This window comes from Hemitrygon akajei, chromosome 9 (genome assembly GCF_048418815.1).
Source record: "Hemitrygon akajei chromosome 9, sHemAka1.3, whole genome shotgun sequence".
NCBI classification, from domain to species: domain Eukaryota; kingdom Metazoa; phylum Chordata; class Chondrichthyes; order Myliobatiformes; family Dasyatidae; genus Hemitrygon; species Hemitrygon akajei.
Window position 1 is genome coordinate 47,387,994 of NC_133132.1, and position 18,558 is coordinate 47,406,551.

General features: G+C 41.3%; 1 protein-coding gene across 2 annotated transcripts in view; it reads left to right on the forward strand.

The window, feature by feature from the left end:
- The window catches only part of LOC140733086 (uncharacterized), a 139,094-nt gene that overhangs the window by 36,088 nt on the left and 84,448 nt on the right, over positions 1 to 18,558 (forward strand). For both annotated transcript variants that reach the window (XM_073055920.1, XM_073055919.1), the window contains exons 7-8: positions 446 to 540; positions 11,124 to 11,245. In XM_073055920.1, coding sequence (XP_072912021.1) covers positions 446 to 540; positions 11,124 to 11,245 — 217 coding nt within the window. The remainder of the gene's footprint in view (positions 1 to 445; positions 541 to 11,123; positions 11,246 to 18,558) is intronic.

The window sequence follows — 18,558 nt, forward strand, 5'->3', positions numbered from 1 at the left end:
AATAGCTGTGATTAAACCACCAAATGTATTGTTTCAATCTAATTAAGCCCTTAAGACATTCTGATAGAAGGTTATTGACTTAAAGTGTGACATTTTCCCTTTCTATTTCTGCTGCCTGACCTGTTGAATATTTCTAGTTTTTTCTGCTTTTACTTCCCCCTTTTAACAATGTATTGGCCATTCCAAAATAAACTGGATATGAAAGTTTAACATTTATAGGTGTTGAGTTATCATTCCTTCAGGTCTAAGTTGTTGGAATGTTAAAGTTAAATGTTAAGTATGTTAATTTTTTTGTTCTTTCATCTGCAATTTTCCTTTCTATATTTAAATACTTCACAGTTTTTAATTTGATTAATTAAAATAACACAATGTGATCATTGGTCTGGAAAGCAAACTATGGTTTGTTTATATTATGCTGAGTACTTAACTTTTTTGGACTCCGTAGGTGCTGTGAAGAAACTCCTCAGGCATGTTTGTGAAGAACAAGGGGCCACACTGCAGGAGGAATGTCTGGAGTTTCCACTATCAGGGCCTGGTCAGGTGTGGCTGTCAGAACAGTTTTATAGAAGCAGTTTCTGTTTGCCCTCTTATAATCTTTGATACAGCACTATTTCATTGTGGCTTTTGTATGCTTTCATTACTTCCAATATGTAACAGAAAAAAGCAAGTGGAAATCATTCTGGTTCAACTGCATCTGTTGTAGTGTAAGTAATCTTGAATGTAGCAAAGATGCTTTGCAGTGGCAGAAAGACAATGTCATAGGTATTTGGTGACTAAAGGCTTGGTCAACCACTATTTCATGAGGTAACATACCATGATGTTATCTTCAATGGGTTGCCTGTTGGCAGTCAGAACAGCTATTCACCACAGTAATCAAGGTGAACAATAAATACTGCCCTTGTCAATGATGCACATGTACCATAAATAACTAAACAAATTATACACGGTCAAATAGTTGAAGGAATGGTTGCCAGTGTTGGGCTAATAAGAACTAAATGGTAAGGAGCTGGAATCAAAGGATTAGAACATGCCAAAGAGAGATGTAATGGATGCGATGGGAGGTGAGGACCTCGATACAATAGCTATCACTAAAGAGGTAGTGTAGAGCAAACTTGTGGACCTGAAGATAGATAAGTCCCCTGGACCTGATTGAATGCATCCCAGGGTACTGAAAGAAATGGCAGAGGCTTTGGTGATAATTTACCAAAATTCTGCGGACTCTGGGCAGGTCCCGGCAGATTGGAAGAAGGCAAATGTCACGCCACTGTTCAAAAAAAGGATGTAAGCAAAAGGTAGGTAACTATAAGCCAGTTAGTTTTAGCATCTGTGGTTGGGAACATGCTTGAAGCTATCATTAAAGGAGAAATAGCGAGGCATCTGGAAGGAAATAGATCCATCAGGCAGATGCAGCACGGATACAGCAAAGGCCGGTCCTGTTTGACAAACTTACTGGAGTTCTTTGTGGATTTAACGAGTGCAGTCAATAGAGGGGAACAGATGAATGTTATTTACTTGGATTTCCAGAAGCTGTTTGATAAGGTGCCGCATAAAAGGCTTATCCACAAGATGATGTATTAGCATGGATAGAGGATTGGTTAACTAATAAACAGCAGAGAGTTGGGATACATAGGTGTTACTTTGGTGGGCAATCAGTGGTGAGTGATGTGCCGCAGGGGTCAGAACAGGGCCCACAACTGTCAACGATATACATTAGCGATCTGGAAGAGGGGAGTGAGTGTAGTGTATCTAAGTTTGCTGATGATACTAAATTGATTGGAAAAGCAAAATGTGCAGAAGATATGGAGAGCCTGCAGAGAGATACAGATAGGTTAAGTGAGTGGGTGAGACTCTGGCAGATGGAATACAGTGTTGGTAAATGCAAGGTTATCCACTTTGCGAGGAAAAATGAAAGAGATTATTATTTAAATGGTAAAATAAATTGCAGCATGCTGCTGTGCAGAGGGACCTGGGAGTGCTTGTGCACGAATCACAAAAGGTTGGTTTGCAGGTGCAGCAGGCTATCAAGAGGGCAAATGGAATGTTGGCCTTCATTGCTAGAGGAACTGAATTTAAGAGCAGGGAGGTTATGCTACAACTGTACAGGGTACAGGTGAGGCCACACCTGGAGTACTGCGTCCATTTCTGGTCTCCTTACTTGAGGAAGGATATACTGGCTTTGGAGGCAGTGCAGAGGAGGTTCACCAGGTTGATTCCAGAGATGATGGGGTTAGGCTATGAGGAGAGATTAAGTTGCCTAGGGCTGTTCTCACTAGAATTTAGAAGAATGAGAGAAGATCTTATAGAAATATATAAAATTATGTAAAGGATAGATAAGATAGAGGCAGGAAAATTATTTCCACTGGTAGGTGAGACTAGAACTAGGGGGCATAACCTCAAGATTCAGGGGAGTAGATTTAGGACGGAGATGAGGAGGAACTGCTTTTCCCAGAGAGTGGTGAATCTGTGGAATTCTCTGCTCAATGAAGCGGTGGAGGCTAACTCAGTAAAAATATTTAAGACGAGGTTGGGTAGATTTTTTAGATTAGGGGAATTAAGGGTTATGGGGAAAAGGCAGGCAGGTGGAGATGAGTCCATGGCCAGATCAGCCATCATCTTATTGAATGGCAGAGCTGGCTCGACAGGACAGATGGTCTATTCCTGCTCCCATTTCTTATGTTCTTAAAGTGTAGGTATAAGGTTGGATAAGGTCATGGAGACATAACAGAAGAAACATTAAACTTTCTGTTCATTTGCCTTCAAGATTTATTGATATTAGTTTAGATTTTAATATTTAATAACTTAAAGCACTTAAAATCTGTTCTGCTTGCAACTGACAGCTTTTGCACAAAATAATTAAAGATAAGCTTTACTTGTCATGTGTGCAGGCTTCCGGTGCCAACGTAGCATGCCCACAACTTACTAACCTAACCTGGATGTCTTTAGAACGTGGGAGAAAACCAGACCAGCCAGAGGAACCCCATATGGTGGTGGCAAGGATGTACAAATTCCTTACTGACCGCAGTGGGAATTGACACCAGTTGGTGATCACTGGCGCTAACCATTATGTTACCGTGCTGTATACAGCAAAAGTAGGAATCCTGAATTTCGATCCAAACCCAGGTACTGAAATTTTTTTCCCATCCTAACCATTGTTAGCTTTGTATTGTACCTGACCTCCATTATAAATCCACTTACCCTCATCTATACCCCATTCTGACCCCTCACAAGTACATGATGTTTGCCTCTCTCTGTCTCCCACCCCATTTTATATGGCTCTTTCTCTGTGTCTCTTTTTTGCCCTGCGTGACCAGACCTAAATTTAAGTGGTTCCGCACTATAGACAGCTGGCTGGTTTAAAGTACAAATTGCTGATACAGTAATAGTTGTAACATCAGGCATCAACTGTGGAGAAAGAAGCTGAACTTATAAACAGGCAAGTCTCATGTTAGTTTCACTTTTCCAGGGAGCTACGAGTAAGAGTGGCAATTTGTAAAAAGGCAAGTCTCATTGATTGGCTAATTGGAGGGCACTTTAGCTGATAAAAGGAAGGCGAGTAGCCATTTGGAGAGTGGACCATGTAAGAATGGGGAACTGAGGCTCTGGCTCAAAAGGCTTTGGCAAGGGGGCCCAGGAGATGAGCAGAGTGGCTTTAATATTCCTGTGAACCTGTGACTTAGTGTAGACAAAATGACAGCCAGGACAGTGGAGTGCGCCAGCAAAACGTGGGAAATCAAGGAACATCACAGTCCCCGTGATGACTACATCTGTGGGAAGCACACCCAGCTGCAGCTGAAGGAACTGGAGCTGGAGTTGGATATAGTCAGGTTTCATCTGGGATTCTGAGAATATCATAGAGTTTTAGTGAGGTGCAGGCTACCAATAGAATGGTAGGAAATGTAAGGAGAGCAGGCAGACAGAGAAGGGCGCCCTCACAACACATTCACCCTCACGATTGTTGGGGAGGTGTGTGGGGTGGGGGGAGATGACCTTTCAGTAGCCGGGTTGGTGGCACAATGCCCAGCTCTGAAGCAAAGAAGGGAAGGGTGAAATCAGGCGATGACAAGGAAGCCGATAGTTGGGGGCGCTGGCAGGCATTCTGTGGCCACAGTCAGCATAGTTTGTTGCCTCCCTGGTGCCAGGTTCAAGGATGTCACACAGCAGGAATGGGACATTCTGAGAGAAAAAGGAAAGCGGCCAAAGGCTGTGTCCGTGCTCTTACAAATAATATAGGCAGGAGTAAGGATGATGGCCTGAAAGGTGATTTTGGGAAGCTAGGTAGAAGGTTTTAAAAGCAGAAATTCCAGTGTTGTACTCTCAGGTTACTACCCATGCCGCAGAGCAGGAATGCAGGGAGTAAACAGACAGTGAAGTTCAATATGTGACTAAAGAACTGGTGCAGGAAAGTGGGCTTCAGATTATGGATCATTGGGCGCTTCTCCAGGACAGGTGGGATCTGTGCAAGGAAGCCTGTTTGAATCTGAACTGGAGGCAAACCAATATCCTTGGTGGGAGTTTTGCTAGTGCTGCTCGGGAGGGTATAAACAAGAGTGGCAGGTGGAAGGGAACCACAGCAGTAGGGCAACAAGTGGCAGGGTTGAGGGCAAGAAAGATGGCATCCACCTATCGACCAAAAGGAAGAACAAGTGCCAGGCTGATAAACATGGTAGGACTGAGAGGCTGAAACGTGTTTGTTTCACTGCTGGAAGTATTTATGAGCAAGAATGATGAATTTAGAACATGAATCAATGCAAGGAATTAAGACGGTGTTTCTAAATAGGAGACCTGGTTGCATGAGAGACAGGACTTGTTTGTTGAGTTACCAATTGACATGGGTTTTGATGTTTTAGACGTGATGGAGAGGGATTAAAGGAAGTGGAGGGGTTGCACTATTCTTCAGTGCTCAGAAGGCATTCTGGAGTGTTCATCCGGAAGCAATTTGGGTGTCCCTCAGAAATAGGATACCTGCAATTATACTGATTCGATTATACGATAGGACTCCCCCACTCCCTCCACTAACCACTGACAGGTGGAGGAGCAGATTTGTAGATGGATTATGGAAAAGTACAGAGACATAGCTGGGGATAAGTCCTCAGACCTTGATGGCATATGTCTCAGAATACTGAAAGACCTACGCAAAGAGATTGCTGGGGCTTTGACAAGGATCCTTGCGTCCTCACTAGCAGCAGGTGTGGTCCTCAAAGACTGGAGAGAAAATCTTGTGCCTTTTCTCAAGAAAGGAAATGGGGATAATCCGGGTAATTATAGACAAGTGAGCCTCACATCAGTGGCAAGGAAGCAACACGAGAGGATACAGAGGCATAGGATTTATGTACACTTGGAAAGATGTGGCTTGCTTGGGTATAATCAGTATAGCTTTGTATGGGGCAGATCATGACTCACAAACTTAATAGAGTTTTTCGAGACAGTAAAGGTCCTTTATGAGGGTGAGACAGTGGACATACCTGGACTTTAGTAATGCAAGTGATAACATCCCTTATGGTATGTTGATTCAGAAGATAAAGATGCAGGGGATCCAGGTTAATTGCAAGTTTGGATTCAGAATTGGCTCTCCCACAGAAGATAGAATAGGGCAGGAAGGTTGTTATTGTGGCAGGAGGTCTGTGACCAGTAGTGTTCTGCAAGAGTTCATGCTGGGACCTCTGTTGTGATATATCAGTAATTTAGATGAAAATGTCGATAGGTGGATTAGCAAGTTTGTGGATGACACCAAGATTGTTGGAGTTGTAGACAGTGTAAAGAACTATCAGAAAATACAGCGGTGTGTAGATTGGTTACAGATATCGGCAGATGGAGTTTAATTCGGGCAAATGTGAGGTGTTGCACTTTAGGAAGTCAAATGAAAAGAGAAAGTGTACAGTTAATAGTAGGCCCCTTAACAGTACTGAGGTACAGAGGGATCCTGGGGCCCAGGTCTGTAGTTCAGGAAATGTGGCCATGCAAGTGGATAAAGTGATTAAGAAGGCATATGACATGTTTGTCTTTGTTGGTAAGGGTGCTGAGTACAAGAGTAAAGAAGTCAAGCTGCAGCTATATAAAGCTTTAGTCAGATCACACCTGGAGTATTTTATGCACTTCTGGTTGCTTCATTAAAGGAAGGATGAGGAGACTGTGGAGAGAGTGCAGAAAAGATTTACTGGGATGCTGCCTGGTTTAGAAGGCATGAGCTACGAGGAAAGGTTGGACAAACTTAGGCTGTTCTTCGTAGAGCCTCGGAGACTGAGGGGAGACCTGGCAGAGGTTTTTAAAATTATGAGGGACATAGTTGGGGTTGCGAGTCAAAATCTTTTCCCCCCAGGGTAGAAATGTCAAACACTTTTAAGGTTAGAGGGATGAAATTTAAAAGGTGGCATGAGAGGCAGGTTTTGTTTTATGTAGCGAGTGGTAAATGCTTAGGATAGTTACCAGGACTAGTAGTGGAATCAGGCAGTCTGGTAGAATTTAAGAGGCTTTTAGATAGACACATGAAATTGGAGGGATATGGATATTACACAGGAAGATATTTAGTTTAAATTCAAATCAAGATCAGCACAACATCATGGGCAAACTAGACTGTCCAATGTTTCATGTCAATGATCTTTCATTAGAACTAGGATAAGTTAGAAAGCAAACGTATTTTCAGTTGTGGTGAAGGGGTAAGGTGAACAAAGAGATAGATATTGAATCACACAAATGGAGGTTGTGCAGTTGACCTACCAGAGTGGATGCAAATGAACAATCCTGGAACTACAAGATACTAAAAACTGCATTTGATATGTTGAGAATGCTGTAAATACTCAGATCACGTGGAAAGAAAAAAAAACTGAGCTAATGTCACAAGTTGATCTTTCATCAGAACTGGTTGGTTGAGTTTTGAGGTAGATAACAAAATGGTTAAAGGGGCATCTGTTAGAGGTGTTCAAAATTGAACGATTTTATTAGAGCAATGAAGGAAACCAAAGTGGGCTAAAAGCTAGGGGTGTAAATAATTTGCAAAATAATTAGAATTGATTTTACTCCTGACTGTTGAAATCTGGACAGCACAAACTGGTGATGATAGATAGATAGATAGATACTTTATTCATCCCCATGGGGAAATTCAACTTTTTTTCCAATGTCCCATACACTTGTTGTAGCAAAACTAATTACATACAATACTTAACTCAGTAAAAAAATATGATATGCATCTAAATCACTATCTCAAAAAGCATTAATAATAGCTTGATAGAATAAATTGATGGAATCAATTTCCTCTGGAGCTTCCAAGAAACAACTGGACTTTCTTGAAAACGACTAATAGGGAAGGACTTGGATTTGGGCCTAAATAGGATGTCCCGTTCAAAGAACCAGTAGAGGTTTAAGAATGGTAGAGAATGGATTATTGAACCTGTACCTCGTATTTCCTGTACAAAAATGTTCAGCTGTACACTAACCCTGGATGGTAGGAGAATTACGGTATAATTGATAAGTACGTGAGAGAGAGTAGATCATAAGGAAACAAGTGGGGAAGAGGGATTGCTTTGAGGCACAGATTGGGCTTTGCAGGTTACATAATTCTCCTAGCACAAGAGAAAATATGGATGGAGTAGCTTGCTTCTTCTGGATTCTGAGATTTCAACATAAGGATTGGCTGTTGTTTCCCCCATAAATAAAAATTGGCAATGGACCAGATTCTGTTGAAACGCAAGTATTTTGTGGAAGTAGAAATCCATCCTCTGTCACACAACACAACATAGCAGCATGTATTTATCTTGACTTGCCCCAATCAAACAGAATTTTGAAAGTAACAAAAGCCACAATGATGTTAATTTAGCATATGCGACCAAGGTTGTATTTCTGCTCCATAGTAGAATATGGCTTTGAATCTGAGCCCAACAGGACTTAACTGGGTATTGAACTTGAGCCATATCAGTTGTATGCTGTGACATTTTTTTTTAAGCTTGGCTAAGCCCCACCTCTGTCCAGTACCCGATCCAGATCAGATCAGAAGATCATATACAGAGAGCTACAATACTCATGGAATTTGAAATGGAATGAAAGCAAGCAGTTGTGTTTAAGAACCATAGAACCATAGAACACTACAGCACAGTACAGGCCCTTCAGCCCTCCATGTTGTGCCGACCCATATAATCCTTAAAAAAAAGTACTAAACCCACACTACCCCATAACCTTCCATTTTTCTTTTATCCATGTGCCTGTCCAAGAGGCTCTTAAATACCCCTAATGTTTTAGCCTCCACCACCATCCCTGGCAAGTCATTCCAGGCACCTCACAACCCTCTGTGTAAAAAAAAAACTTACCCCTGATGTCTCCCCTAAACTTCCCTCCCTTAATTTTGTATATATGCTCTCTGGTGTTTAGATTGGGTCTAGACTCTAGGATAGTTACAGCAGGAATAGCATGGGCCAGGTAGCTCTCAAATTATTTATTTTATCTATTTACAGTGCCTATAAAAATATTCATCCCCCTTGAAAGCTTCCATGATTTATTGTTTTACACCAACTGAATCGCAGTGGATTTAATTTGGCTTTATTTGACACTGATCAACAGAAAAGGACTCTTCCATGTCAAAGTGAAATCAGATCTCTACAAAGTGATCTAAATTAATTACAAATATAAAACACAAAATAATTGATTGTGTAAAAATTCACTCCCTTCAAGTCAGTATTTAGTAGATGCACCTTTGGCAGCAATTACAGCCTTGAGTCTGTGTGGATAGGTCTCTATCAGCTTTGCACATCTGGACACTGCAATTTTTCCCCATTCTTATTTACAAAGCTGCTCAAACTCTGTCAGATTGCATGGGGATTGTTAGTGAACAGCCCTTTTCAAGTCCAGCCACACACTCTCAATTGGATGAGGTCTGGACTCTGAGTTTGCCACTCCAAGACATTAACTTTGCTTTTTTTTAAAAACCATTCCTGCATAGCTTTGGCTTTATGCTTGGGGTCATTGTCTTGCTGGAAAACAAGTCACAGTTCTCTTGCAGACTGCATCAGGTTTTCCTCCATTTTACCCTCTACCTTCACAAACTTTCCAAGGCCTGCTGCAGTGAAGCATCCTCTCAGCTTGATGCAGCCACTACCATGCTTCACGGTAGGGATGGTGTGTTTTTGATGATCTGCGGTGTTCAGCTTACACCAAACACAGCATTTAGTCTGATGCCCAAAAAGCTCGACTTTGATTTCATCAGACCATAGAACCTTCTTCCAGCTGACTTCAGAATCTCCCAGGTGCCTTCTGGCAATCTCTAGTTGAGATTTCATGTGACTTTTCTTCAACAGTGGCTTTCTCTTTGCCACTCTCCCATAAAGCTGCGACTAGTGAAACACCCGGGCAACAGTTGTATGTGCAGTCTCTCCCATCTCAGCCACTGAAGCTTGTAACTCCTCCAAAGTTAGATAGATAGATACTTTATTCATCCCCATGGGGAAATTCAACTTTTTTGTCATAGGTCTCCCTCACTAGTCCCCTTATTGAATGGTCACTCAGTTTTTGAGAATGGTCTGCTCTAAGCTGTGTCATATTCTTTCCATTCCCTGATAATTGACAACTGTACTCCAAGGGATATTCAGTGACTTGGAAACTTTCTTGCATCCATCTCCTGACTTGTGCTTTTCAATAAACTTTTCACAGAGTTTCTGGAGTGTTCTTTTGTCTTCATGGTGTAGTTTTTGCCAGGATACTGACTCACCAGCAGTGGGACCTTCCAGACACAGGTGTATTTTTACTACAATCAATCGAAACAATTTTAATTGCACACAGGTGATCTCCATTTAACTAAATATGTGACTTCTAAAACCAATTGGCTGCACCAGTGATGATTTGGTGTGTCATATTAAAGGAGTGAATACTTATGCAATCAATTATTTTGTGTTATATATTTGTAATTAATTTAGATCACTTTGTAGAGATCTGCTTTCACTTTGACACAAAAGAGTCTTGTTCTGTTGATCAGTGTCCAAAAAAGCCAAACTAAATCCACGGTGATTTAATGTTGTAAAACAGTAATACTTAAAAACTTCCAAGGGGCAGGATACTTTTTATAGGTACTGTACTTATTGAGATACAGCACAGAATAGGCCCATTGAGCTATGCCACCCAGCAATCCCACGATTTAACCCTAGCCTAGCCACAAGACAGTTTACAATGACCAATCGACCAACCAATCGGTATGTCTTTGAACTGTGGGAGGAAGCCTATGTGGTGATGGGGGGAACATACAAACTCCTTACAGGCAGCAGTGGGAATTGAACCCGGGTTGCCTGTACTATAAAGTCTTGTGCTAACCACTACGCTACCATGCCACACTATAATTTTAATAGCAAGTCTCACATTATAGGATAAAATTTCCCATTCAATTAACACTTGGTTAAGATATTTGTATTAATACAACATTTGCATTACTTTTCCGCTGCTTGAAACAATATTGTAAAATGATCAGAAATGTATTGCAGTCTTGCTAAAAGTTAGTTAAGCTTCATCTGAGTGTGCAGATTACCTTCAATGAATAGAAAGGTGAGATCTGAAGCTTCCAAGGTGTGGATTCTAAGAATCCACAGGATGTGAAATGTAGAGATGGAGTTTAGAATTAAGCTGGAGATTGCTGCGATCAAGCCTTTCATCAGCACAATATGTTTGGGGATATGGTTGGGACAGTGGAATTTGAGATTGAGAGGTGGAAAGAAACATGCATTGAGGGGAGGGATAGCAATTGTTGGAATTGGAAAAGCAGCTTTTGCCTCTACACTTGGATGAGTTTGTTGCTGCAGTATCTTGTGTTGTTTTCTCTGTAGACAGGCAACATTGGAGCCGATCACTTCAATACAAACCAGTTTTGGAGATACTAATCACAAAATCTTTTTTGTGCGGGCAAATAAATGAGCGTGTTTGAGGCATTAGAAAAGGCAAAGCAAAGTGGCCTCTTTTGATTTACATGTACACATCACTCACTGTATTGTAGGCCTAGCTATGAATATGTACAAAACTTAAATAGTTCAATACCACTTCTTTCCATCTATAAGTTTTCCTGTTAATTGAACTTGCCTGGTCATTAGATTAATTGACAATGTACACATTGTGAAAATTGGAGTAAGAGAATTCAATAACAATGTTTTCCTCTTCAGATCATTAAAAAAGTGGAGGAGTCTTTGCAGCCAGGGACAAAATTGGCTGTGTTTGATCACATTCCTAGCAATGCCCCATTCATAAATCCATTGGAGGCAATCATCAATATCTGCCGACAAAGGTAAACTACAAAGAAGTCAAATAATGTAATGCATTAAGTTATGTACATTTCTTCAAGGGAGAAATTGAGCTGCTGACACTTAGATGTAAGATAAATTGTATTACCCCTTAGCTCAACCCTCCCATCACTGGTGAGTTCACCAAGTGATGTCAACAATTAGAAAGCAAACAGATTCCATTAGCTGTCAGCAAAATCTTACAACTAGTAAACTCAAATGTTCAAAGGAAGTTGGTTGGGTGGAGGGGTTGTAGCAGAGGACTGTATCACTTTTTAATGTCTGGTTCTATTCGCAATTATTTTTTAATTCTTATACTCCTAAATGATTCTGGAGAAATAGCAAGCCCAAGACAAAGAAAGGGCAATTTTTACAAAAAGACATTGTATTCTTTAAAGGTAAAACTAAGTCTAAAGTGAATTTTAAAAAAAAACACTACATAAAAGTAAAAGTTGCAGATACTTAAAATCTAAATAAAAACAGAAAACTCAGATTACTCAGCAGGTAAGGCCGCATCTGTGGGGAGATGTGATAGATATAACATTTCAGATTGAAGATCCTTCCTGAAGACTGGAAAGAAGATAAAAGAAGCTTGTTAAACTGCAAGGAGGTGAGGGCAGTGGGATGTTTCTGACAGGTGAAACTGGGATGATTATGGGATAAACCACAAACTGGATTGTCTGGTCAATGCATATGTGGGAGCAGCTAGAAGAAATGTGGGAGTTGCAAAATGCAGAGCAGGAAGCCATGCCCAGCAACTCAGGCTCAGCATGTCCTCCGCTCCTAACACAGATGCCTTGTGCAGGAAGGCACAGAGTCGACTGTACTTCCTTAGAAGGTTGGCGTCATTCAATGTCTGCAGTGAGATGCTGAAGATGTTCTATAGGTCAGTTGTTGAGAGCGCCCTCTTCTTTGTGGTGGCGTGTTGGGGAGGAAGCATTAAGAAGAAGGACGCCTCACGTCTTAATAAGCTGATAAGGAAGGCGGGCTCTGTCGTGGGCAAAGTACTGGAGAGTTTAACATCGGTAGCTGAGCGAAGGGCGCTGAGTAGGCTACGGTCAATTATGGAAAACCCTGAACATCCTCTACATAGCACCATCCAGAGACAGAGAAGCAGTTTCAGCGACAGGTTACTGTCGATGCAATGCTCCTCAGACAGGATGAAGAGGTCAATACTCCCCAATGCCATTAGGCTTTACAATTCAACTGCCAGGACTTAAGAACTTTTTTTTTAAAGCTATTATTAATGCTTTTTGAGTTAGTGATTTAGATGCATATCATATTATTACTGAGTTAAGTATTGTATGTAATGAGTTTTTGCTACAACAAGAGTATGGGACATTGGAAAAAATGTTGAATTTCCCCATGGGGATGAATAAAGTATCTATCTATCTATCTATCTATCTATCTATCTATCTAATACCCATTCAATGGTATAGACAGGCTAGGCATGTCCTCCACTCCTAATACCCATTCAACGGTATAGTCAGGCTAGGTATGCCCTCCACTCCTAATACCCATTCAATGGTATATTTTGCCACCTTTAAGAGATTTCATCACTAGGCAGATCTTCCTCTTTCATCATTTCTCAGTGACTGCTGGCTTCATGACCCTCTGGTCCACTCTTCCTTTCCCACCAGCCATCCCACTGTGGCACTTTCCCTTGCAACTCTTGTCCTATATAGTCTCCTTTTCTCACAGCCCTGGGATCCAAACAGTCTTTCCAAGTGAAGTAGTGATTCATCTGCATTTCTTCCAATCTGGTGCGCAGCGTTCAGTGTTCGCAATTTGGTCTCCTCTACATTGAAGGAACTGTTTTGCCTAACACCTGTGTTCAGTCTGCAGGTTTAATATGACCATCAGTGATAATGGCTCAGCTTTTTTTCCCTTTTTACCCCTTGCCACTTTTTTTTCTTTCCTCTGGAAGTAGAGGGAATGGCAAGCTTTGTCTGTTGGGCATATCTTGTTGGTCTGTATTTTGCCAATCAATTATTTTGCTTCTGTTTTTTTGCTTATGTTCTCATTCTCTCTCTTTCTCTTTCTCTCTCTCTCTCTCTCTCTCTCTCTCTCTCTCTCTCTCTCTCTCTCTCTCTCTCTCTCTCTCTCTCTCTCTCTCTCTCTCTCTCTCTCTCTCTCTCTCTCTCTCTCTCTCTCTCTCTCTCTCTCTCTCTCTCTCTCTTACTCTCTCACTCTCTTTCTCTCACTCTCACTCACTCACTCTCACTCTCTCTCACTCACTCACTGTCACACTCACTCACAGGTCCCCAACTTGGCACTGTCCATGGCATAAACAAGTTTTGGAACCCCTGTTCTAACTGCTCCCACTCTCTCATTGACCACATCACTTAGTTTTCAGCTCATCTGCTCAGTACCAGAGGAGACATTTCACCTCCCTGTAGCTTAAGACTTTTTTTTTTGTCTCTTTCTGACAGTTCTGATGTCAGGTTTTCAACCCGATCTTGCTCTTCCTACAGATAAAGCTCAACTTGCAGACTATTTCCAGCATTTTCTTTTAAAAAAAAACACTACTGCAGAGTTAATGGAGACCTGTTAATTGAAAGTAACATAAAGAAAATGCCCTTTTCTTGTGCTTTGAGTTTTGCATTGTAGATGCGATGACTTATAGCTTCCGTGATTGCAAAACTCAAACTTCTTACAATATAATTCGTCAATCGGTACGTGAGAAAATAGTTTTATTAAGAATTTAACAACAAGATGAAAACTGAGGCTTTTTAAGGCATGGGAAACACTCCACTTGGAGTATTGTGCGTAGTTTTGGGCCCTTACCTCAGAAAAATGTGCTGCCATTGGAGAAGGTCTAGAGGAGTTTTACAAGAATTATTCTGGGAATGAGAAGGTTAATCAGTGAGGTGAGTTTTATGACTCTGGGTCTGTACTTGTTGGAATTTAGAAGAATGAGGCGGAATCTCATCAAAACTATTGAATACTGAAAGGCCAAGATAGGATTAATGTGGAGAGGATGTTTCCTGTGGTGGGAAAGTCTAGTACCAGAGGGCCAAACCTCAGAATAGAAGGACGTCTATTTAGAACAGAGATGAGAAGAAATTTCTTTAGCCAGAGGGTGGCGAGGGTGGAGTTCATTTCCACGGACGGCAGTGGAGGCCAAGTCATTGGATCTGTTTAAAGTGGAGGTTGATAGTTTCTTGATTGGTCAGGGCAGCAAAGGTTATGGGGAATGGGGTTGAGGGGGATAATAAATCAGCCATGGTGGATCAGACTCTAGGGGCCAACTGGCCGAATTCTGTTCCTACGTCTTATCGGCTTGCTTTGTTAAAGTAAACATCTCTCTTAGCTGTTTTGTCAGAAGAGACCCTGGCAATGACAAGTGTAAGAATAATCAACAAATCTTAAAACCACTCATCCAGTTACTGCTTGGCCAAAGAGCTGATTGTGGACTTCAGAAAGGGTAAGATGAGGGAACACACACCAGACCTCATAGAGGGATCGAAAGTGAAAGGAGTGAGCAACTTCAAGTTCCTGGGTGTCAAGATCTCTGAGGACCTAACCTGGTCCCAACATATTGATGCAGCTATAAAGGAGGCAAGGCAGCGGCTATATTTCATTAGAAACTTGAGGAGATTTGGTTTGTCACCAAAGACACTCACAAATTCCTACAGATTTACCATGGAGAGTGTCCTGACTGGCAGCATCACCACCTGGTGTCGGGTGGGGGAGGGTGGAAACTGCACAGTATTGAAGTAAGTGGCAGAGAGTTGTAAAGTTAGTAAGCTCCATCATGGATACTTGCTTCTGTAGTATCCAAGATATGTTCAAGGAGCGGTGCCTCAAAAAGGCAGCGTCCATCATCAAGGACCCCCACCACCCCTTGTTACCATCGGAAAGGAGGTATAGAAGCCTGAAGGAACACACTCAACAATTCAGGAACAGCTTCTTCCCCTCTGCCATCCGATGTCTGAATGGACATTGAACCCATGAACGCTACCTCACTACATTTCATTTTTTTTTTGTGCTACTTATTTAACTATTGAATATATAGTAATTCACAGATTTTTTTTTACTATATTATCATGTATTTCACTGTACTGCTACTGCAAAGTTAACAAATTTCATGACGTGTGCCTGTGATATTAAACCTGATTCTGATTCTGCTCACTTGATTCAAGAAGAAAACAAATCTCAAAGGAAATCATTGTTTTCACATTCCTTTTGCTGGTCTGCATTCATGGGGACAGTAGATGTAGGAGTACCTTTTCAGTTTATGGCCATTGCTACTGCTCTCAGTCACAGTCCAAAGGTTGTCATTGTCATTGGAAAATCTCATGATCATACCATTTCCTGTCATTAAAAAACACAACCTAAGCTGTTTAACACATTAACCATTACCACACCAATGGGGGTTACATTGCGAATGACACATATTACAAAGTTTTAATAAACCACGTAGAATGTATATCACTAAACAAATTTCTGGTTGTCTTCCACATCAAACTACACATACTGGGCAAGTGGGGTGGAGATGCATCTCTACCAAAGGAGGTGCAAGGCATTCCTTCCCTCTGTTACCCTGCAGATCTCCCTTGGACAAGGTGCAGCACCAACCCGATCAGTGTCATTTGAAGCCATGGGAGCAGATGGTGGATATCACAGCTCCTGATTATGCCACCACCAACGCCAGGCAGACAATCTCTGAAGAGTACTGATAATGGCTGGGGTCACCCATCTTGTAAAGACACTGCCCAGAAGAAGGCAATGGCAAACTAGTTCTATAGAAAAGTTTGTCAAGAACAATCATAGTCATGGAAAGACCATGATCACCTACATCGTATGACATGGCACATAATGAACAAACAAACACTTCATACAATGGTTTCAGGGATATAGCATACATGGACTCCTCAGGTTACAGCAACAGACATCAAACTTTCTCTCTTACATGTTAAGGCGTTTTACAAGTAGTAGTATTGTCACCCTCAGGTTCTGTTGGCTGCGTAAGTCTAAGGAAGACGATCTCTGGCCCCACCAAACGTGTGAGACTGAGGTGCAAAACCTCCTGTTTGTGTGGATGCTGCTTGATGTGTTAACCGGTTACAAATCAGTACCACGAAATAACAGCCAGTACACCATATGCAATTAAACGATTTAGCTTTATAATTCTTAATTTGACTAAAGGGTTGGTAAAATAAAACAAAAAGAAAAGGGCCCATTAAAATGAAACTGTCCAACGTGCACAAGTTGGAGCTCACGGCTTCCCTCCCACTGGTCCTCCATCGATTTCCCCGGGCTTCGTTGCCTCCCGGCCCCACTCCAAGTCCACTCCTTTCCGATGCCTACGACCTCTCCTCTCTGGCATCTTCTCTCTTCATCTTCCGCCCAACAAAAGACCCCGATCACCTCAGTCACAGGCGCACAACAAGAAAAAAACACTCCCTTCATTGGATGGCGCACATTCCAAAGCCCCCGTTATCTCTATTCCAAACACTGCTGCTACAGGAAAACCATTACATCAGCAGTGAACCCTTTCCCAGGATGTTACAGTATTAAATTGTTCTCTAGGATTCATTAATGGCTCGATGCAGTATAAATTCTATGAGTTTAATTATGAGTAGGTATGGGCAACTATTCAGTGAAATGAAAGAATTATAGCAAGTGTACATGCAGAGTTACAGTATGGGCAGCTATAAGAAACAGATGTTTACGACTTGCAGAGAAATTGGCTTAAGGGTAGTTCTCAGGAAAGGAACCCTCGCATGAGCCACAGACCATCTATAGTTAAAGAACAGTTGTTCTGGACAGGCTGACAAAAGGAGGTGGACGAGCTGGGATTACTATGGGAAGTGAGGGAAGGGATTACCGTACCTATGGCGATGACTTGTGTCTCCTCACTGGACATAGGAGTAGTACCAAGAGATTGGAGGGTGGTGGATGTTATTCCTTTGTTCAAGAAAGATAAAAGGGATAATCCTGGGTGTTAAAGACCAGTGAGTCTTACATCTGTAGTGGGTAAATTATGAGAGAGGATTCTTAGAAACGGGATTTACAAAAATTTGGAGAAGCATAGTCTGATTAGGGATAGTCAGTATGGTTTTGTGAAGGACAGATCATGCCTCACGAGCCAGACTGAATTCTTCAAGGAAGTGTCAGAACAAACTGATGAAGGTAGAGCCGTGGCTGTAGTGTGTATGGATTTTAGTTTGGCGTTTGATAAAGGTCCCCCATGGGAGCTCATTCAGAAAGTCAGGAGGCGTGGGATCCAGGGAAACATGGCTGTCTGGATTCAGAATTATATTGGCTATAGATGGAACATATTTTGCCGGGAGGTGGGTTACTAGTGGTGTTCCATGGGGATCTATTCAGGGGACCCCCGTTCTTTGTGATGTTTATAAATGACGGATGAAGAAGTAGAAGGGTGGGTTAGCAAGTTTGTAGATGGTTGGTGGAGTTTTGGGTAGTGTAGAAGGTTGCTATCAGTTATAATGGAGCATTGATAGAATGCAAAGCTGGGCTGAGACTTGGCAGATGGAGTTCAGTCCAAATCTCTAAAGGCCGCTAAAAGGCCCACAATTGGGTTTCATTTTGCATGTCTTCGGGTTGTATATTTTCAATTTTGTAACTTTTATTTTTGGTATTATGGGAGAGATCTCTGTATAATCCCAACACAATTCTCTTCTCAATATGTAATTTCACTCCATCATTCTGCCATTTATATTAAATAGAAAAAATGTAATTCAGACTGAAATATTATCAATTTTTTGACATAAAATCTATTATTTATTAGGGGTACAAGATTACTAATTGATGGAGCACATTCACTTGGTGTAATGGATTTTAAACTCAGGCAAGTAAATCCATACTGATAATTTTAAGATATACTAATTAGAAGCCTCTTATGTTTAAATGCACTCATGTATAAATATTGCTCATGTCAGTCCCCTCACCTCTTTAACAAGACTAATAAGCTAGCCACTTAAACTAACAATCTACAAAACAACAGAACTGCTACACTACTACATCTTTGTCATAATTCCATTGCTGTCAATTTGATTACACCAATAATAATTTTGCATCTTAGTTCTCTAGATGTTGATTATTATACATCCAACTGCCACAAATGGTTCTGTAGTCCAAAGGGTTGTGCTTTCCTGTACGTTAAGCCAGAGCTGCAAAATTCCTTCCGACCGCTTGTGATTTCACATGGCTTTGGATTTGGATTCAGTTCTGATTACATCTGGACAGGTAATGTAAGCTTTTAAAATGGCTTTATTGTGAACAGATGTATCCACTAAGATATTTCTACAAATGTTATTTATAAATAAACATAAACAGCCAATCAATTAAT